General features: G+C 27.8%; 3 protein-coding genes and 1 long non-coding RNA gene across 7 annotated transcripts in view; all 4 read left to right on the forward strand.

The window, feature by feature from the left end:
• Positions 1–1,068: 1,068 nt before the first annotated feature.
• Positions 1,069–2,980, forward strand: LOC111620948 (deoxyribonuclease-1-like; the record flags this gene model as incomplete). Its single annotated transcript, XM_023362972.1, has 9 exons — positions 1,069–1,347; positions 1,418–1,506; positions 1,578–1,667; positions 1,758–1,858; positions 1,940–2,055; positions 2,124–2,278; positions 2,349–2,445; positions 2,704–2,755; positions 2,835–2,980. Coding segments are annotated over exons 1-9 (1,017 nt in total), but the record flags the coding sequence as incomplete, so codon positions are not given.
• A 131-nt stretch (positions 2,981–3,111) lies between these two features.
• LOC111620936 lies at positions 3,112–3,723 on the forward strand. Its single transcript, XR_002755982.1, has 2 exons — positions 3,112–3,216; positions 3,296–3,723. It is a non-coding gene; the product is annotated as an uncharacterized LOC111620936 (long non-coding RNA).
• Positions 3,724–8,226: 4,503 nt separating this feature from the next.
• The window catches only part of LOC111620980 (transmembrane protein 127-like), a 31,815-nt gene continuing 17,251 nt past the window's right edge, over positions 8,227–22,790 (forward strand). The window contains exons 1-2 of one of the 2 annotated variants that reach the window (XM_023363007.1): positions 8,227–8,314; positions 21,564–21,868. In XM_023363007.1, the coding sequence (XP_023218775.1) occupies positions 21,592–21,868 (277 nt within the window). In that variant the 5' untranslated portion in view covers positions 8,227–8,314; positions 21,564–21,591. Of the gene's footprint in view, positions 8,387–21,563; positions 21,869–22,790 lie in introns of both variants that reach the window. The other variant, XM_023363006.1, reaches the window with a different exon arrangement.
• On the forward strand, positions 10,832–17,772 carry LOC111620981 (transmembrane protein 127-like). 3 transcript variants are annotated; one of them, XM_023363010.1, is made up of 3 exons: positions 10,832–11,088; positions 12,136–12,306; positions 17,206–17,772. In XM_023363010.1, exons 2-3 carry the CDS (start codon positions 12,138–12,140, stop codon positions 17,550–17,552), a joined length of 516 nt encoding a protein of 171 aa, XP_023218778.1. In that variant the 5' UTR covers positions 10,832–11,088; positions 12,136–12,137; the 3' UTR covers positions 17,553–17,772. The 3 variants fall into 3 exon arrangements, with proteins under 3 accessions (XP_023218778.1, XP_023218777.1, XP_023218776.1); XM_023363009.1 differs by lacking the exon at positions 10,832–11,088 and adding an exon at positions 11,127–11,624; XM_023363008.1 differs by lacking the exons at positions 10,832–11,088; positions 12,136–12,306 and adding exons at positions 14,545–15,017; positions 15,529–15,699 and having other exon boundaries at positions 17,206–17,771.

Consider the following 22,790-nt stretch of genomic DNA (forward strand, 5'->3'; position numbering starts at 1 on the left):
AAATGGCGGCCGACGAAATCGATGTTTCTAAATCTACTCGAGTGTTTAAATTGTGAATTAAAAGATGAAATGATTGAAATAACTGTCCATCCGAAGAAATTTAAGAAAAATATTTCGGATAAGGCTGCACTAACAACATTCATATCTTCGATTTTAGAAACAGCCATTTAGTTATAAACGAATCGTTCGAAAAGTCTAACTAAATAAGAATAACGATGACGTCATTCTCGTTTAACTCGTTCGACTTTACGAACGTACCCAAACTACACGTGAATGCACAGCTGTTTAAATAGCGCCACCTGCAAATTTTTTATTTTTTTTTTTAATTAACGAATTTTTTCATGAAAAAGATTCGTAATTATGTATTATTTTTTAGAATTCAGAAAATGCCAAAAATATGGTAACCGGAATCGAATCCGGGAGTGGATCTCCCCAAGAATTTAAATTTTAATAAACCGTATACGTTGGGCCTCGTCCCTCATCGCTTGGCTGCCCAATTATGGGCCTGCCGAATTTACCATGGACATGGAAAAAAGACACCCTTGGTGCCCACGGGGTGAAAAGAGTTTTAAAAAATTGCCACGTTAAATACTTTATTACAAAATTTATCTGAAACGATTAAACTTTAGAGCATTGATTTCCATAGTCAACCTTAAAAACTTTCACGTATTATTTAGCGTTATATATTTTTATAATAGCGAGGTTGCAGCCGAAGTTTTCATCTCTAAAACGTGAACGTCGAACGTCAAGTGCCGCTTACAAGATAGCGGCGCTCGACGTTCGACGTTCACGTTTTAGAGATGGAAACTTCGTTCGCAACCTCTCTAATATCTTCATTTTTAATAAAATATTTATAAAAATCTTTAAAATTAAATACATTTCATGCGTTTTATAGATATAGAACTATAACATTGTTTACAATTTAAAAACTACATTTTAATTTCTTAATCTAAAAAAACAAAATATGTATGTCATGTACTGTACAGCTACATAATCTACGTAAATATTTATAATATATTTTTATAAAGTACGTGTGTAATAAAGGCGATAAGATAACCTTTATATCTGTTAAACTTTGTAAGGAAATTGATATAAAACATCGTTTTTTTACAACATCTTTACATATTGGAATTAATGGCGCATTAGTAAAACAAACCATTAGACATTCACGCAATTATGAAATATTTTATATTTCTCTCCATTGCATTTACTTTGTATCAAGTAACACTTTGTACAAATGAAGGCCTGAGAACGGTCGATCGACCTTTAAGAATTGGATCTTTCAATATCCAAAATCTAGGACCCAGTAAAATGTCAAATGAAGAAATTATGATAATTGTAAAGAATGTAAGTAAAATTATTTAATAATTCATAACTCTTTGAAGGAAATTTTTAATCTAATTATAAAATCTTCAAGATTCTTATTCGTTACGATGTTATCCTTGTACAAGAAATTGTAACGCGTGACGAAAGTCTTGTTTACGGTCTTCTTCATTCAATTAACAGGTAATTGAATTATTATCATTTGTGCAAAGATTTTATTTATTTATTTTAACAGATTTTCTTGTACAAAAAAGTGTAGCGCCCGAAGGAGTAATGTACGACATGGCCTTGAGTGAACGTCTAGGAAGGAAGACAGCTAAAGAACAATACGCTTTCTTCTATCGGTAATCGAATTAATATTTATTTAAAATGTGTTAACGTGATTTATTCAATATTTTAAACACAAACTTTAATGTATTATATTTTTTTCCTAGAAAACAAAAAGTTTCTGTGTTAGGTGCAAGCGTATATTCCGATAAGGATGATAACTTTATGAGACCTCCTTATATAGTGCATTTCCTCTCTCCAACAACTAGTTAGTTATTATTATTATTTATATTTTAAAATATATTTAAAATAATAATAATAAAAAAAACATTATATAAACTTTTAACAGAGAATTTACCATCATTTATTGCCATTGGTATTCACACACAACCAAGTAATGCAGCTAACGAAACGGATTTCTTGGCAGATGTTTATGATTATGCCAAAAATAAATACAAGACCGAGGTAAATAATAGTTAATACAATATAAATTGTTAATTATAAGATTTATATATAATTTATTAATTTTGTAGAATGCAATTATTATGGGAGATATGAATGCCGGATGTGGTAATGTTCGTACTAGCGATTGGAGAAATATTCGTTTATGGACTAGAAGCGATTTTACATGGTTAATTGGACATCATGTGGATACAACCACGAACGTTAATAGTTGTCCTTACGATAGGTATATATTTAAATACCTTTAATTAATGGCATATTTAAACTTTAAGTAATTTATTTAAAACTTTTTCTAGAATTGTCATTGCCGGAGAAGAAATGAATCAAGCAGCAATACGCCATTCTGCTAACATTTTCAATTTTCAGAACGAATATGAATTAACAATCGAACAAGTAAGCAATATCTATTTTTATAGACTATTTCAGTATAAAACATGGATTACAGTAGATCCCCTATAACACTGTTGATAATTCCGTGTTGTACGAGTCACTTAGATTTTACAAATACGTGTGCCGGGCTGTGGACGGCTCACGTATTTGTAAAATCTAAGTGACTCGTACAACACGGAATTCGTGTAACACGGAATTATCAACAGTGTTATAGGGGGTCTACTGTATTTGAATTACTATCGCTGATCTTAACATTTACAGACTAGAAATGTTTCTGATCATTGGCCAATTGAAGTTCAATTAAGAGGAAGGAGTAAGTTTGTCACTTCAATTTAAAATTTGAATCATTTTTAAGCGTTTTAATTATATATATATATGTTTTAAAATCTTAGTTTCTGACGATGCTGAAATTAATTTGAAACCATCGATGTGTTTCATGATTACTGACAATAGAAAAATTTCAGATCCAATGATTATTCATAGAGCAAGAAAGAAATTTGATTTTAGAACGAATGCTTCTAAAGATCAAAATGGCAATTNAATTCCGTGTTGTACGAGTCACTTAGATTTTACAAATACGTGTGCCGGGCTGTGGACGGCTCACGTATTTGTAAAATCTAAGTGACTCGTACAACACGGAATTCGTGTAACACGGAATTATCAACAGTGTTATAGGGGGTCTACTGTATTTGAATTACTATCGCTGATCTTAACATTTACAGACTAGAAATGTTTCTGATCATTGGCCAATTGAAGTTCAATTAAGAGGAAGGAGTAAGTTTGTCACTTCAATTTAAAATTTGAATCATTTTTAAGCGTTTTAATTATATATATATATGTTTTAAAATCTTAGTTTCTGACGATGCTGAAATTAATTTGAAACCATCGATGTGTTTCATGATTACTGACAATAGAAAAATTTCAGATCCAATGATTATTCATAGAGCAAGAAAGAAATTTGATTTTAGAACGAATGCTTCTAAAGATCAAAATGGCAATTACGTTACTTTTAGCGCTATTAAGAAATCTGATAATTTAAATGATTTATTAGAATCGTTTCAGTTTCTTTCTCAAAGATTTCCTGACGTTCTTAGTCAAGAAATGTGGCAAAGTGTTCAATATAAAGCAGAAAATGGTGGTCTTAGTGATGAAAGTTCTTTCAATGATCCCAGCTTATTATCGTACTCGATAACCATCTATTGTGATGTTCAACAATTAATATGTTCAACTTTGACTTGTCGTCAAACGACAATTAATTAAGAAATAAATATTTAAAATATTTGTAATGTTCTTATTTTGGAGATAGAATGCACAAAGGTTGAACTTAATAAAAATGAATTCTTTCTCAATACAATACTGAATACAACCACAGTTATACAACATTATACACCCTATCTGCCATACACCCTAATACACAGTTATACAACATTATACACCCAACAGTTATACACCCTAATCTGTCGGCCGGATGGATAAAAAAGAAAAGAGATAGCGGGAGCACAGCACATACATCTTTCGGGTCATAGACAGAGCCGGAGGTACCGTATGGGCAAACTGGGCATTTGTCCACGGAAGGGAGACAAATTTTCATAAGTTTATACAAAGTTTTCAGGCGTATTATTTTTTTTAAATATTTTTTATTTTTATTTATATTAGTAGAAGTTGAATATTGATCGACGGAGCAAGATATGGCACTTTCTAATTGGAATGGCATTTCAAAACAAATTTATTTTCATTTTGTGTAAGAGGATAAAGGGCGTCAAATACATGTCTTTTCTCGGACAGCATAAATTCTAGCGTCAGCTTTGGTCATAGAGTAAATATTACATAAAAAACAACACAGCGGCCGTCTGCCCTGGATGAAGATCGTAATATAAAATGGCCGTTCATTGAGGTAACCGCTCGTACACAAAGCGTGTATATGGTACGCTTTGTTCTTACAATTATCACAGTAGTGCAATTATAAGCAAATTATCGAGAATTTATTCGTGTAGTTTCAGGAGGGCGTCTTTTTTTATTGTACGTCCTCATTATGCGTCTACCTCATAGTGAGTACAAGTGTAGGCTATTTCGCATATTCGCTATTCTATATTATTTTGCTTCTTACGAAATTAGCTTAAATTTAGACTTAAAATTAGATTTAAATAAGACCGCAGAATGATTTCATTACATGATAGACTAAAGTCTAGAATGCAGTGTTTAACAATTAAAATCTTTTTTACTTTATTTAAATTTAATTGTGACGAGCTACAATATTGTGTTTCCAGCAATCAACATCTCCGAATTGTAGGTCTGGTTTTGTTTACTCCTGTAGAGATCGTAATTTGAAATTAAAATTCGCATTTGATAAAGAATGTCTCGTAACAACAATATTACAAACGGAAAAAGAAGCTCCATTACAGATATTCAGGAGAGCAGAAATCTCGAAGACGATTTGTCTGTTAACAAAAAAAATCTCTCGTATTCATCATTTACTTCTAGATGATAAAATACATGGAATCGATTTAGAAAGTAAAATCGGCGTAATAACGTGAAGCAGATACAAAGATTTCCAGAGGAGGGGATAAATGTCCGATGGGCAAGACACGGCAACGGGAAAATTGTTGGGGCAGGTGGAAATCGTCGAGGCTTTATTAATTAATTAACGGCACACCCAGACGTCAATAGTATCAATATCCAGGGCAACACGGCTCTTCACTTGTTAGCCCGACAGCTTTCAATAAAGAAATAATAGTTATTTCTGGAACGAAAAAGTGCAGATGCGGCATGCATTACAAAAGAAATTAAACGAGTTAGGGGTCGAGAGGACAGAGACAGAACTCTGACGCTTTTACAGTTGTTGGCTTTCGTTTTCGATCTTGTAACAGAATTATGAGAACAACAATTTAGTTTTAATTACTTAACTTCAATTTGTAATATACGATTGAAATTTTAGATACATAATAATAAAGACGAAATAAATGTTCGATGATAATTAAAATAAACTGTTTTTGAAATTAACTGCATTTTTAAATGTAACATAATTATAAGGACATCACATTTTTGGCAAAATTCATATCGTTTAATATTTAGTTGGATCTCCTTCCATTTGAATAAAATCAAACAAACTATCAGGCATAGTTTGAATCGAGTTTTTCAATCGTTTCACTTCAAGCTTCCTTAATTGCTAATTTTAACTGGTTTACATGATAATAATGCTTGTTTTCATCATAAGCTATTTTTGTAATTATACTTCATAAATTTTCTGTTGGAGTAAGATCCGGACTTCTAGAAGACCACTCTAATACTATTTATTTTTGAATGTTTTTATTAATAAACCAGATTTCAGTTGACATTGATGCACGGGAGCACTGATACCAATTAAAGGAAAAGATCTAAATGCACTTAAATTATTTTTTTAAGTGGATCGGCCGGATGGTCGATGCGGTTAAGGCATCGGTACACTACTCCGGAAGACCCAGGAAAGAATCCAAGCGAGCAATCTAGGAATTTTTCACTGGCGGTCTGTCCTAGATATGTTGAACACCGTCCCTCACTCCATTGTGGGCGTGATCGAACTCCCGATGGGTATAAATAAAGGCCCTCTTTTTAGTCTCCCATTACAGAAAACGTTACTGAGGGATCCAAATTCGAGTTCGATTCGGCTAAAAGATTTCCACAACAAGTTGACTTGGATTTATTGGATCCTTCTTTTTACCACTTTCACGTCTGTATCTGTGACAAGTATTTTTAAAAAAATATTCATCACAAATAGTAATAGACGTTAATAGAGCGGGCCAACAGATGGAAAGAGTTTAAGTTAAGCACTTCGATCCAGCAAAATAAATAAANGCAAGCCAAACAGCTACAGTTTATGGTTTATTATTATTTTTTTAAATTATAAATCAGGTTTTAATTAATAAATAATTCAGAAATTCTGGAAGAAAGTTCAGTCTGGAATTGGATTCTAATCTATAACTCTTGATAAAGACTAGACAGGAGAGCTATATGGTTTAAAAGGAATAACATCTGGGTAGATATGATAGCAGTTATGCCATCTGGCATCTCGTCAAATCATTATCTCCAGATATATAGGATAAATTAAATGATAAGAAGAATATAAAAGTCAGTCTTTTCATTTAGTTATACATTTTTTGGGACTTCTCCATCCCATCATCAGATTCAAAAAGTTGAAATAATAAATTCAAATGAGAACATCCTTATATTTCTATCCTAGAGAAATTTGAAAATGTTAATACTTTTTTAAAATTTATTCAGATTTTACATGGCATCAGCCTACTTAGAAACTATCCAGACATATATATACAAGGTGACATAGACCATCCTTTAAAATAAAAGCAAGTAAGTTTCATCAAAAATACAGAAAATTTTCACAATAAATCAGATACAATATAATGAATAGTGGAATTTTCAAATTCTGGTACTAACCAGAAACAGACTATCCAAACAAAGTCAAATTTTTAAAATGGGACATGGTACATTTTAATTTATATTTGGAGTAAACTCAAAAAACTGGGAAAGCTTTTTTCTCAAACGTTTTTACTAAAAACACCCCATTGACCATAAAATGATTCTGAAAGTGTGGTGAATTTCTCTTGTGAAATCTCGATTCAAGCAATTTTGTTGCAATATGTTTTAGTTGGCTGAATATTCAGTGTGAATAAATGTAAATATGCTGGCATTTACATTTTTATTTTAAATAAGTTTTATTTTCAGTTACATAACTATCAGATGTCATAGTGACCTATGTAGCCTTAGCCTATGAAGTTCTTCAAGCAACAAATTCTTTTTCAAGCAGAATAATGCTTACATTGATGAGAATGGTGCTCAGTTTTTAACTTTTGTTCAATTGGTGCCATCGGGTTATGCCAGAAGAGTTTAACAAAGAAAAATACTATGCAGCAGTAGTAACAATTTTTGTTAGTTCAACATCAATTTCATGTGATTATTGTGTCAATATTTTTATTATTTTTTGCCTACATTGATGGTACATTAATGAAAATACTTTATAAAAATATATTTCCTTACTTTTACAGTATCATTTTTCTTCGGGCATCATACTTTGAAGATCATTTGAAGTGGTTTCATAAAAAATGGTTGAGACAAAATGTTCTTATTTTTTGAGTTTAATCTGAGTAAATTAAAAAGTACTATGTTCTATTTTAAAAATTTGGCTTGCCTGGATAGCTCATTTCTGGCAGTATCAGAAGCTGAAAATATCACCATTCTATACAGTACTGTATAACCAATTTACCTATCAATTAATAACAAATTTTTAAGGTTTTTGATGAAACCCACTTTCATTGTAATAGGGATATACAGATGATATATATATCTAGAGAAAAAGATAGGACATGATCAATAGTGGATCCAGAAATCTTTAGAAAGGGTACAGAAAGGAAACAATATGCCTTACAAAATTTTTTAGTTCCTAAGGTCTTGACTTTACTTGGGAAAAATTCCCAGAAGAGGATGCAGTTGCACCCAGCACACATCCACCCACGGACATAATTAAAGTAATATTTATTGACAAAAGTGTAAATTTTACGAAATATTCATTCAAAATGTAATAAAACACAAATGTCAAAGAAAAATAAGAGTATAATTGCATTAGTGAAATTATTGATAAAATCACACACTATTCGTATTGACGTGCGTGTGATAAAATTTAAATGCCTTGAACTGCATATCAAAATGATTCAAATACCAAAAGTTTCAGGNTTATTATCTTTAAAAAAAAAAATTATTTCTCTAATCTGGCAACACGGCAATGGCTTAAAGATGCGAACGAGCACTTTAATTTATTTTTTTTTTTTAGTTTTGTGTATTCGATTTACCGCGTACGTGAGAAGTGAGAATATGTTTAAAAGAAGTAAATAATTTAAAATTAAGATATTTTGAACGTTTTATTTCATTATTTCGCATTCATTTGTATGTCTGAGGTGTAAGTATGCTTTAAATTAATTTATATAAATTTGACATTCACATGAATCATAATTGTTATGTCATTAATTGACATTAAGCAATAATTACATTTAAATTCATATTAAACTACACATTCACTTTTTTAAACTGAAAATTATCTTCAACTACATTTTATTCAATAGAGAAAATACATTGTAAAAACCCCAAATTTTTAAAAAATTTACATAATTTTTAAATACTCAAATTTGAAGTAATAAAAGCTTCATTAACTTAAGAAAATTTTCTACAAAATCTTTCCTGTACAGTTATTTGTTTGAGAATTTAAGCCATACTATCATATTAATTAATTTAGAATTTAGATATGATTTTAACTTCCTGAGGATGTTGCCTTCCGTATAAGGATTGTAGGCTGTTGCTACTTGACGAAGGAACGTCGTCTTTACCCGTCTCTTACGGTGGCGGCTTCCGAAGTTTAGTAAATTGTGGAATGGGAATAACTTGTACCGAAGAAGAGCTTTTTGAAGATAAGTGTAAAAGTATGGGGATAACGGTAGTTGTTTTTCTATTCGTTCGTATGGGAATAGCCTGTGATTAATGCCGCCGAGAGCTTGTACGAAGTTCGGTAGTGTGCTCCTCTGTTTGTCCTCTTAATGAAATTTTTTGAACGTATTAAGTAGTTAAAATGTTTCTTTATTAATAAAAAGCATTTGGAAACAAAATTGCGCCTTATACCTCTCTAGCGAGTAAAATTTAATGAGCCAAAAGGATTTCTGATCCAATTTAATGGACTGTCTTTGGGTGTTGAACGTATAAATGGAATAGAACATATATTATTTAAAATTAAAAACATTTGAGGAGACAAAAAAAATTAGATGTTGACATTAAAATAATGAAATAAAACAAAATATTTAAAATAAGCTACACTTTGTGTAACAATTTCCACATGGTTTCATCTGCGTGACAAGTTTTTGGTTCATTAATTAAATTTCACTCTCTGGAGTGATATAAAGTGTGGTTTTGTTTCTAAGTTCTTTCTCCAGTTTCTACTGTTGTTTATTATGTTTATTAATTAAAAATCCTTTTTAAAGTTTATTTTTTGTTATAAAAAGTAACATTAATTTATAGGAATATGAACAATATAGACCCACTAAGTTTTCTATAAGCCTGCTCTTCTCTCTCAACAGTCCTGCCTAGATCCTTTTGGGAAGTCGAGAATCTGAGAGTTTTAATCTTAGGATCACTTGTATAAAGAAATTTTTAAACTTTACAAATTTACTAAAATTTTGTTAATTTAATCATTTGCATAAATTTTACTGATAAAAAATTAAAATTTATATTTTTAATTAAAATTGGGGTGAACTGATAATTTTAAAAAATTTGAGTTTTCTGTTTTGTAGACTATCATCATCATCATGTTTGTAATAAAGCTGTTTTTGCTTGAAATGTTACAAAAATATTATATTAAATAAAAGAATGGACATGACTGCACTGTTTGTATTTGTATATAACAATGTTAATATGATGTCATGAGAGATCTAAATAAAATTAATTTTAATACACTCAGTGTGTTGATTAAACACTATAATGAATTTGATGAACTTGTTACTTGATTCTAATATTGATAATATGTAAGCTATGCAGGTGTGTGTGTGTGTATATATATATATAAAGATTAATAAGATTAATTAAACGAGTTAGGGGTNTAACACTGAAAATTGTATTTTCAATATTGTTATTAACATCTCTATAACTATTAATTTGATGAACATTCAGGTCTCATCAATATTTCATTTTATATTAAAATCAATTACAGGTTTAAACTTTTAATTAAATTTTGTGTCATAAAGTCATGTCTGGATGCAGTTCAAGCTTATAAAAGTCACTAATTATCTATTTGGAAGAAAAAAATGAATATATAAGTTTGTAAATTTCATTATACATATAAATAAATAAATATATTGAGAGATAATTGTATAATAAGTCATTCAATTAGTAATAGAAAATCTTATCTAACTTTGCAATAAAGTATTTTAGAAATTATCAGTAGGTTGCAGACAGATTTTGTAGTAGTAGATACAAAAATACTTAACATAAAATTTTACAATATTTTATTCAAAATTAAAAAGAATAATGTTCCATAAACTAGCACATAGAATCAAAAAACAAAGGTCGGGAACTTTATTTTAACTTGACATATAGATTTCAAATGGGACTAATTGGACCAATTTACTTTAACTGTATTGTACAATATTTAATTAAATTTTTTGTTAATAAAAAGTATATCTTTAATTGACAGTGTGAGTAGTTTAAGAAAGTTATATTGCATTGAATGATCACTTCATTTTCGTATAAAATGCACTAATCACTGAAGTTGCTAAATGATACCAATAGATTTAAAGATCATTTTTAAATAAAAATACAGAGCACTGTTTTTTTTTATTTTGGTATTAATTTTTGCCAAAATATAATTAAAATGAGGAATATCAAGTGTATTTTAAACTAGATATTTTGTTTTTCTTTCTTATTAGATTAATTATAGCATGATTAAAAAGTTATATATTTCACGTATTAAATTTCAGCTTTGAGTCTCTTCTGTCTTCTGGATTGTTGTTGTTGCATATTTAATGATCAGTTTGTTTTTATAGACACAAAAGTAATTTACAGTTTATCTCGGAGAGTATCCAACTGGAAAAGCACTATTCTGAATCAGTAGTATAAGTAGTCAGTATAATCTATTGCTAATAGTTTTAGGGACAACTTATGTTGTTATGCATCTATTGCTATAAAGTATTTTATAAATTATAATAAAATCTTTAAATTTTAGAGTTCTAGTCTGTTCCAGCAACAATTTTTTTTTATAGAAATCCTATCCTGGACTGGATATATATAATATGACACTTCCAAACCTAAATCCCAGTGAGAAAAATATGTAATGCTTTGTAAACAGTTCTGGCTTAGTATATATACAGTATTATGTTCATATCTTATCATTATATTAATATATCAGCACTCCAATACTTTTGGGGTATAGTTTATTCTGAATTTTTATTATTTATTAGCATTTAACCTTTTTCTATGTGTTGTTTTCTTTTGTAATTGTTTTTATTTTGTAATTTATTACTGCGTTCTTGCGCATGCAACATTTGTACAAAGCAAACGTTATTTAAATTCCTTTTATGTTCAATTTGTGTTTTGCCAGTAGATCCTGAAGATGGCCTTTGAAAGGTCAAACGTTTATTTTTCTCATTGGATTTTAGGTTTGGAAGTGTTGTTGTATAACAATTTTTTATTTATCAAACATATTTATTTGCTGGAACAGGCTAGAACTCTTTAAATTTTACACTTTACTCCAGTTTAAGAAATTTATTAATCTTTTTTATAAAATTTAAATATATTTATTTATTCGGCATATTAATAACCAGAGTAATGTAATAAATTTTACATTAAATGACAAAAAATTTCAAGAAGTTTTTTGTCTTCTTGAAATTTCTGTATTTTACTAGATTTAATCATAATTTTAAGTAAGATTATTAAATGAATTAGTATATATTGTATACAGTAGGACTGTTTAGAATTTGTATTACTTTTATGTTTAAATTTGTACATATTGTGTTTCATGATGATTTATATTAATGAGAGAAAAATTATATTTATATAAAAATAAGAGAATTTATATACTTAATATTAGTTTTCTTCATTTCAAAATAATGTTTTTCTATTGATTTAATTAAAAATATAAGTTAACTTAAAATTTTTCCGATTATCTAGAAATGAAATATTGTGTAACACCAGCCATCGTAAATGTGATAAGAACTGTTATAGCTCTTTGTTTTATTGCAATTTTGACTACCCTTGTCCAGTTCTTTTTTGATACCATAGGAGTTAGAAATAAGTGGTTGAAAACAATAAGAAGAAATTCTCTCTTTAATATTCTAACTGGTAAGTTTTATTTTGAAATTTTTAAAATTAATTTAAGAACAACACTTAATACTAAATTAATCCAGAAATTAATACTTTTATACATAAGAGAGACATTTAAAAGCAAGTTACTTATTTTTTTATCATAATCTGTGTAATTAATAGGAAAATCTCATATTTTCCATATTCCTGTTGTTTCTATCTTCCATAAAAGAAAATTTATCAATAAGTCAGTCAGCAATAATAAATATGTATTATATTTATTTATATTGCATAATTACATTTGTTTTCCTCAAGAAAAAGTAATGGTGAGAAAACTCTCAGTATTAAGCTTCATTTTGTGCAGAATTTATCACCTTGTCCATTGATGAATGACCATTGATTTCAGAACAGATATATTCTAAAAGCATTTCATAATAATATATTCCATTTGCTCACCAATTTTTTTTTTTCATTTTTAACACGTAGCCAATAAAGATCATATTGTTATCAACACCAAACTAAAACACTTGTGCTTTCTCTGAAAACTCCAGGCAAATTAAGTATGCTCAGAGTAAATTTGTGTCCAAAAGTAAATACAAGATGGCATGTTCCAGTTTCTAAAGTAAACATATTCTAAACACACTGTATCCTTGGATCTTAAAATTAAAAGCAGCCCAAGAGTCTTTCTTTACAGTAATTTACAATTTGTAGATTGTAATTTAATACAATGTCATTTAGTATGGATGTAAGCATATTTTGAAATTTTATATATACATGACCAGCAGATACTTACTATTCAGGTAATGGTATTGGAACAGACATATTTGAATTAACTTGGCTGCCAGAGGTCCCAAGTTATTTTCAGTGGATTGATTAAAATGGATCATCCTATATATATATAACACACAGTTTCATCCATTTCATTTATAATATAATAATCAAAATTACAATAGGTTAATTAAACATCCACATTAGATATATGATATGGATGTTTAATTAACCTATTGTGATTTACTTACATTTTTTTTTATACATATTTATGTGTACAATAGACGTAGCATGCATGACTTTATCCGTGCATTCTGCAATATCTATTATTAGTTAATTAATAAGGTAGTAATGAAAAAAATTATTATAAACAATGAAAAATTTATTTAAATTTAGTCTTAATTTTTTGACAACTATTTTTAAATATATTACACTGAAAATTGTATTTTCAATATTGTTATTAACATCTCTATAACTATTAATTTGATGAACATTCAGGTCTCATCAATATTTCATTTTATATTAAAATCAATTACAGGTTTAAACTTTTAATTAAATTTTGTGTCATAAAGTCATGTCTGGATGCAGTTCAAGCTTATAAAAGTCACTAATTATCTATTTGGAAGAAAAAAATGAATATATAAGTTTGTAAATTTCATTATACATATAAATAAATAAATATATTGAGAGATAATTGTATAATAAGTCATTCAATTAGTAATAGAAAATCTTATCTAACTTTGCAATAAAGTATTTTAGAAATTATCAGTAGGTTGCAGACAGATTTTGTAGTAGTAGATACAAAAATACTTAACATAAAATTTTACAATATTTTATTCAAAATTAAAAAGAATAATGTTCCATAAACTAGCACATAGAATCAAAAAACAAAGGTCGGGAACTTTATTTTAACTTGACATATAGATTTCAAATGGGACTAATTGGACCAATTTACTTTAACTGTATTGTACAATATTTAATTAAATTTTTTGTTAATAAAAAGTATATCTTTAATTGACAGTGTGAGTAGTTTAAGAAAGTTATATTGCATTGAATGATCACTTCATTTTCGTATAAAATGCACTAATCACTGAAGTTGCTAAATGATACCAATAGATTTAAAGATCATTTTTAAATAAAAATACAGAGCACTGTTTTTTTTTATTTTGGTATTAATTTTTGCCAAAATATAATTAAAATGAGGAATATCAAGTGTATTTTAAACTAGATATTTTGTTTTTCTTTCTTATTAGATTAATTATAGCATGATTAAAAAGTTATATATTTCACGTATTAAATTTCAGCTTTGAGTCTCTTCTGTCTTCTGGATTGTTGTTGTTGCATATTTAATGATCAGTTTGTTTTTATAGACACAAAAGTAATTTACAGTTTATCTCGGAGAGTATCCAACTGGAAAAGCACTATTCTGAATCAGTAGTATAAGTAGTCAGTATAATCTATTGCTAATAGTTTTAGGGACAACTTATGTTGTTATGCATCTATTGCTATAAAGTATTTTATAAATTATAATAAAATCTTTAAATTTTAGAGTTCTAGTCTGTTCCAGCAACAATTTTTTTTTATAGAAATCCTATCCTGGACTGGATATATATAATATGACACTTCCAAACCTAAATCCCAGTGAGAAAAATATGTAATGCTTTGTAAACAGTTCTGGCTTAGTATATATACAGTATTATGTTCATATCTTATCATTATATTAATATATCAGCACTCCAATACTTTTGGGGTATAGTTTATTCTGAATTTTTATTATTTATTAGCATTTAACCTTTTTCTATGTGTTGTTTTCTTTTGTAATTGTTTTTATTTTGTAATTTATTACTGCGTTCTTGCGCATGCAACATTTGTACAAAGCAAACGTTATTTAAATTCCTTTTATGTTCAATTTGTGTTTTGCCAGTAGATCCTGAAGATGGCCTTTGAAAGGTCAAACGTTTATTTTTCTCATTGGATTTTAGGTTTGGAAGTGTTGTTGTATAACAATTTTTTATTTATCAAACATATTTATTTGCTGGAACAGGCTAGAACTCTTTAAATTTTACACTTTACTCCAGTTTAAGAAATTTATTAATCTTTTTTATAAAATTTAAATATATTTATTTATTCGGCATATTAATAACCAGAGTAATGTAATAAATTTTACATTAAATGACAAAAAATTTCAAGAAGTTTTTTGTCTTCTTGAAATTTCTGTATTTTACTAGATTTAATCATAATTTTAAGTAAGATTATTAAATGAATTAGTATATATTGTATACAGTAGGACTGTTTAGAATTTGTATTACTTTTATGTTTAAATTTGTACATATTGTGTTTCATGATGATTTATATTAATGAGAGAAAAATTATATTTATATAAAAATAAGAGAATTTATATACTTAATATTAGTTTTCTTCATTTCAAAATAATGTTTTTCTATTGATTTAATTAAAAATATAAGTTAACTTAAAATTTTTCCGATTATCTAGAAATGAAATATTGTGTAACACCAGCCATCGTAAATGTGATAAGAACTGTTATAGCTCTTTGTTTTATTGCAATTTTGACTACCCTTGTCCAGTTCTTTTTTGATACCATAGGAGTTAGAAATAAGTGGTTGAAAACAATAAGAAGAAATTCTCTCTTTAATATTCTAACTGGTAAGTTTTATTTTGAAATTTTTAAAATTAATTTAAGAACAACACTTAATACTAAATTAATCCAGAAATTAATACTTTTATACATAAGAGAGACATTTAAAAGCAAGTTACTTATTTTTTTATCATTGGTTCATTCTTTTTTTTTTTACAAAATCACTATTATCTGTAAATTGATGAAATATTTATATAATGACAAACAAAATTATATATTTGTATCATATATTTACTTTATCATTGTTGATTTAGCAATGCAATTTAATATATTTAGATCATTATTTCAAATTAATTTGTAGCTCTAATTTTCATAAATATAATAAATGTTTCAGGTAACTGAATTAAAATATGCTGCAGATCTTTGTTACAGTTTTTATTTTGCATGTTAATTTTCACAAGACATCTGTCTTATCAAACTAACAATTGATAAATCGAAAAAATTTGTTGTTATTAATTTTTGTTTGAAAAATTTTTGTAGAATATTTTAAATTAGCCACATTTATTTATTTATCATTAATACAGGAAAACCTGTTTAAGATATTTAGTGTTGTATAAAAGAAATCTTCAATAAACACTGTATTACTTAAAATGAAAAATATTTATTACCAAGGTTTTTGATAAGGTACATCAATGGTAAACGTGTGATTCATGGGTCACAGGTTCATCACTGCTGCAGGTGGATTCAATGCGGGGACATTTCAAAGTTCCTGCATCGAATGTTTAGAAAGTATTAGGTTTTTATAAATTATAAATAAAAGTCTTTGATAGATTTCAAAGTTTTGCATATATAATGTGAAATCAGGGTCTTAAAACTTTCATGAAAACTGTTAAAGGCCACAAATTATGAACCTAGTTAGAAAAACTGTCATCAAATAAACAGCAGTAAATTTCCCATTAAATGAAATACTTGTTTCTGCTATAATGACATTCTTATTATTTTCTTTTCACTTATATAGATTAAAAAGTTAAATAAATTAAAATTTGTAAGTGTTTTTGTTGTTATTTTTAATTATTTAAATTAAATATTTCATTTGCAATTTGGAGTTAACAAATTTTGAATTTAATTTTGACCCATCTTTGGAAAAGGATTAGCCACTGCTGATCTACAGTATACACATACACAGAACTGCAGAATCATGCAATTAAGACTTTAATTAATATATACTGTACTTGTTACATCTACCACCACCCACTGAATTCCACAAACGAGAGAGAAAACCCAAATACATTGAGAGTAAGCCACAGATGTCCTTATAGAAAGACATCAAAATTCAGGAAAGGATGTATTTTACAAACTGAAATAGTCACCAACATTATTTATCTGCAAAAATTAAGAAGAAAAATTGTTAGAATAACAGGGATTTGTTTTACAGTTAACATAAATAAGATAAAATTAATTTGTATTAATTTATACGTACAGAATAAGAAAACTTTAATTTCATTTTTAAAAATTTACATAAAGGTTACCTATATAATGCATAAGAAATTTATTGTTAATCTGTAAATTTTCAGTGTTGTTGTGTGTCATCATCATTGGTTTGTGTTTCTACATTTCGACCTTGATGGAACAGCAACAGAAGTCAACAAAAATCAACCCCACTACCAAAGTCGAGATCAAATTTGACGTGAGTTACTTCTTAGTATCTGGAGCGGGAGCCATGGCAATACTTGCAGCCGCCGCAAACCTTCTCAGGCGGTATCCCATTATAGAGAGCCAAAGCACCCAAGGGCTCCTTGACGATGCAGACAACACTGAAACATTTTCTATCGAATTTCCTCACATGTCATCAACGTGGCCTTACAGAATCGAGAGTTCTCAGATGCAAAATTTATCTGCTCCCCCACCTTATTCTCCTTAGAATTAATTTTCTTTTTGTTTAATACAAAAGTGCTTAAATGAAGACAGTACTAGCATATCAGAAAAAATGGTTGTATATTTCTTAGCATTTTAGAATTCTATATTTATTTTAAACAGTCCAAGCCAAACTCATTAAGATTTTGTAATATTTGAAATCTCATCTTTATTTAATATATATATAATGTATAAATAGCTACATACTACAAAAATCTTCATTATTCTTCTGTATAAATATNACTTGATTTTTATTTTTTTCATATACTTTTTTGACAAACGACGTATAATCGGGAACGACGTAAGTCGAGGTATGCCTGTACAAGCTTAATAAATAAAATATATATAATTTATGAATCTTCTTATAATGCTTATACTTATGAAAATGTTGATCATATTTTTTTTTTTCCGTATACTATAGTTGTAACATTTATGGCAAGACTAAATTCTTTTCATTTATTTTTATAATGATTCATTTTTCTACATATAGATAGATACACTATAGATAGACTTTTTATAATGATTCATTTTTAATTGTTTTGCTAAATTGTGAATTATATTGTAAATAAAATTTACATTTATACATTTGACAATGCCAATAATTTGACTTTGCAAATTCAGTATACCCTCTGCTTTACGGATTCTTGTAAATCCGCTGCTTTATATCTCTCTGATTTTAGGACAAATTTTAATTAATTGCGAAATGATGCACTTAAGTGCAAGTGTCTTGTTTAATGGCCATGCCAATGTTATATTATGTAAATCAAACACAAAATATATTATATTGTTCAGTGTAATATGTTTATTTTCAGGAAAAAATCTCAATATATTTCATCAGTCCTATAGGAAATCAACGATTTACGATTGATTTACAATGACTCACTTAGGTTATTAAAAGTCAGGATCTATTGTTATGCTGTAACATAATAAGGTTTAATGTAATAGTAATTTTTTAAAGAAGTCATAAGAGAATAATTTCTTTCATTATATTTTTTGAATTATTAAACTTATTTTGGAAATTAGTACAGATTTTTTGATAGAATAAAAAGTTAGAAAAAGAAGAATGCTGCACAATTACATTAAAACATTAGTGGAAAAGTAGAAATCTAAATGGCATTATTAATTAGTTTAATGTTTAAATAAGAAAAAAGTGGAAGAGATTGAATATATGTGTGGCGAACGCCGCCCTTCACATCTGTACAGTACTTAATGTGAGTTTTAAATTATCTTTTATGTAACAGAATCATAAAATCATTTAAATACAGTCCACTTGCATTAAAATGAACACTGATAAAACAAATTCTTGCAATAAAGTGAATTTTGTCTTTGCTGTGACAAAACATTATTGTCACAATGTTAATTTTCACATGATAAAGCATACAAAAATTTTACTTAGAATTTGTTAAACCAAATTCTAAATTTCCTTCATAATCCCAAAGAAATAACATTATTTCCAGTAAAGGTTGCTTTTAATACTTTTCAATGTGAATAATAAAATGTAATATTTAATAAATGTTTAATTTTGAATAGAATAGTTTCTTCTAGTAAGCAAAGACTGGTTTGATCTTCTATTGTAGAGCAATTCAAACATCTAGTTTTAGTGGACTATTCTACTGTACTCAAAGTAAGGATTAAAGTTTAAGAATGCCCACCTCTTTAAATGGATGTGATTCCATGAAAACACATGCTATTTGCATATTGGAGAGTGTATATAATATCAGGTTTGGCTCCTTTTTTTTATTCCTTTGGAGTCAAAAGTATTTTCTACTTTTTCAAACAATCAACAGAAAAAAATCAGATTTCTTTTAGCTTTGTTTAGTTTAACCACTCTGATATATTGATCCATACTTAAATGACAAATACCATTTCTTCATTTTGTTTGATTTCAAAATCAGTTAGATCATTAAATAAATTTAACTTTGTTTAGTAAATTAATTCAAAATATTATAATTTAGAGGTTTCAATTGCCTATTAAGCCTTATATCCATACAATTATACAACCTTTACCCTGAAAATGGTTAATACAGACTTTTTGATAAAGTGATCTAACTGCTGTTTCCTTATCAATTTATATTAACGTGAGTTGACTGTACTAAACTAATTGAATTATTAAAATTTAAATTTGGTGATTATATTTTATTTTTGGGTAACAATTATCAGTAACAACTAGAATATCTGTAGTAATTCCAGATGCTTATCACTTTTTGATTACTAAAGTTAGGAAAAACATACAAATGACAGATGTACTAATCATATTGTGTTGTAAAACATTTATATGTAGGCATATAACATTTAATTTATTATATGCTTATACATTATTGATATTTGACTTATTTAATGAGTGGGAGAAATTTCATTATTTAACTGAATTCGAATTTAGCTGCTTTTTCATTTAGTTATCATTTGTACTTTGATCCCAATTATCTGAGATTGACCTTTCAGATTCCACTTCTGTAAAGTTTCATCTTTTGCCATCTCTTTAGTTATATTACAGTCTGTTCCAACATAGTCCATCCATCTTTTCCTTGGCAGGCCTCTTTCTTCCTTTTCCTTTATTTCAATATTTTCTACTATGTAACATGAAGTTTTCTGATTTTTGAATGTGCCAAACCATCATAGTTCAGCTCTTTCAGCTTCTCTGCTTGGGTTACTTTTAAGGATGTGAGAATAGTTTATTTTTTAATCTTTTTTTTTTGGATACTTCAAATATTTATCACAATATCTTCATTTCTGCTAGCCTATGTGCAATTTGTTCTTTCTTTTTCACAGCTCAAATATGAATAGTTTTCTCACTTAGTAGCAGAATTAAAGTAGTTTAATATAATTAATATTGATTTATGAAACTGTGCAATATAATGTACAAATATAGAGTGTGAATGAAACAAAGTGAAGTCAAGAACCTGCAAGTCATATAATTAAAGCATGCAAGAATTTTATCTTGTTGCACTCACAATTAGAATATTTTGTCTTGTAAATTGAGAAGAGAGGAAGAAAAGTAGCTCTCATTGTATTGAATTATTGTATTATGAATTGAATTGCTTTGTATGTGATATTTTTTAAAATGTAATGGAACTGTTTATTTAATGATTGGAATATGTAGTACTATTACATTTAATTCAGTAATGATATGCTCTAACAATTACAAAGATGAGGCTGAAGATTTCTCAAAATATTTCAAAGTTAATGAAGTCCGTCTTCCTGAATAAAGGTTGGGTTTGTTAATTAACGATTTAGAAATTATCAATTTTTGTAAAATATATCAAACTAATTGTTTCCACAATTGACATTCAGTGCCATATAAAAGTGTTTAGTTGTTAAATTCAAACATTTTTATATGGTATTACACAGAACATAAAGTAAACAAATACCTGTTATACATATTTAAATATACTAAACTACTATATACTAAATATACTAATATATAAAGCTAAACTGTTTTAGCACATTTTCTTTTGAATTTGTAAAAACATGTTTATACTTGTAATTTGTACGTACAATGTTTTATTATACATATCAAGACAGAAAGTATTGGATTCTTCCTGCTTCATCTCATTTTTTGACTTTAATATGATGATAATCTGTTTTCTGTTGTAACATTGGCATAATATTAATATATTATTGTCTTTGACATGATCTATCTGTGTGTTACAAGTTGTAATTCTTTAATTGAATAGTATATAGCCTTTTCTTTATCATATTAAAAAAAAAAATGAAATATGAAACAAACATTTGCATGACAAACATGACAATTTAGTTATCAGTTATAATATGGAAATATAAACTGAGATTTGAGAGTCGTTTTGAACTTAGGAAGTAACATTATCATGATGAACAAAGATCATACGAACCATTATTGACAGAATTTATGAACAACCAATAATGTTGGGCTACACCAGATTAGTGCGCAATGCATAGTTGTATAGTATGCTTATAATATCTTTACAACGTCCTATATTTTATGAATTGTGTTTAACATATTTTATTGCTTACTTAATCAAGGTTACTCTTATAATTATAGGTTGTTCAGGAATTAATTAATTTTTACAATGTATGCCATTACACCAAGTCCATTTTGGGTTGAAAGGAGGATGCAGATGAAAGAAAGAGAAAGGAACATTCCAGCTGCGATATTAAGTATAATTGTGATTGCAACATTATCTACAGCATTAGCGCAACCTAAATGGTTCTATTTAAAAGGAGGAGGTTGCACACACGAATATATAGGAGTTCAAGAATTTTTTTATATGGGCTATTTTGAATCTGTGAAATCTACAAAGATGAAGGATAGTGACATGTATTTTATATATCATGGCTATAATGATGGTAAGGTATTAAATTTTGAAAATATTTTAAAGTAACTAATGTTCAGATTATTATTTAATGAAGTACAAATTTATAAATAATGGTTTGTTTTATAAATAAAATCAACACCTTTAAACAATCCAGCAAATTGTTTTTTTAATACTTTAAAAACGCTTTCGAACGCTTTAAGCGATCATCATCAGTTAACTTTGTGAATCGAACGAAGAAATTCGAAACTACGTAAACTTTACGTAGTTTCGAATTTCTTCGTATTAAAAAAACAATTTGCTGGATTGTTTAAAGGTGTTGATTTTATTTATTGTGTGGTTCCAGTAAGAAAGTATTTTATTTGTTTGTTTTATATATTTTCAAGATTTTTTCATTTGCTATAGGTTATTTTTAAAAGCAATTTCAATATTAGAATTCACTGTGAGGATTTTAAATATTTGAAATATTAAAATGAAAATGAAATCATAAAATATAAAATAATATAGGAAATGAGCAATTATTATTGTGACATCATTACAATGACAGGCTGCAATTTTTAATTAAAAATATATGTTCTCCACCTCAAATTAGTATTGTCATGCCTGTGTACAGTACATCATGCTTTTCCTGTTAGCAATAGTGTCATACCAGTCATCTATCTAACTCCTTTTAGGGAAAAATTTTTTAATTGAAAAAAAGTGACTTCTAGTGCAAATCAGAAGTTTGTATATAGTTAATTGGGGCCTCTTGCCCCTAAACTTTCCATATCTGGTCTTGATTTTCACCTTTCTACCTCCATTCTCGAGATTATGGAAGGATAGGAATATCAACTTGATAGATTGATCTGATTATCCAGTCATGTAATAAAACATCAAGTACAGAGGTATAAGTAAACAAGTTTTAAATCTTAGTAAAAATTAAAAAAGGATTTATCACATTTTAATTTAAAATATAT

This window comes from Centruroides sculpturatus, unplaced genomic scaffold, assembly GCF_000671375.1.
Source record: "Centruroides sculpturatus isolate CEXI.00-Female unplaced genomic scaffold, Cexi_2.0 scaffold252, whole genome shotgun sequence".
In the NCBI taxonomy this organism is placed as follows: Eukaryota; Metazoa; Arthropoda; class Arachnida; order Scorpiones; family Buthidae; genus Centruroides; species Centruroides sculpturatus.

What these genes read in the sequence shown, in the direction of transcription:
- LOC111620981 (XM_023363009.1), top strand. Translation starts at nt 11,579, where the DNA reads ATGGCCTTTGAAAGGTCAAACGTTTATTTTTCTCATTGGATTTTAG. An exon ending in TTTTTCTCATTGGATTTTAG is followed by an intron (nt 11,625 to 12,135) that starts GTTTGGAAGTGT and finishes CCGATTATCTAG; the next exon opens with AAATGAAATATTGTGTAACA. An exon ending in TCTCTTTAATATTCTAACTG is followed by an intron (nt 12,307 to 17,205) that starts GTAAGTTTTATT and finishes GTAAATTTTCAG; the next exon opens with TGTTGTTGTGTGTCATCATC.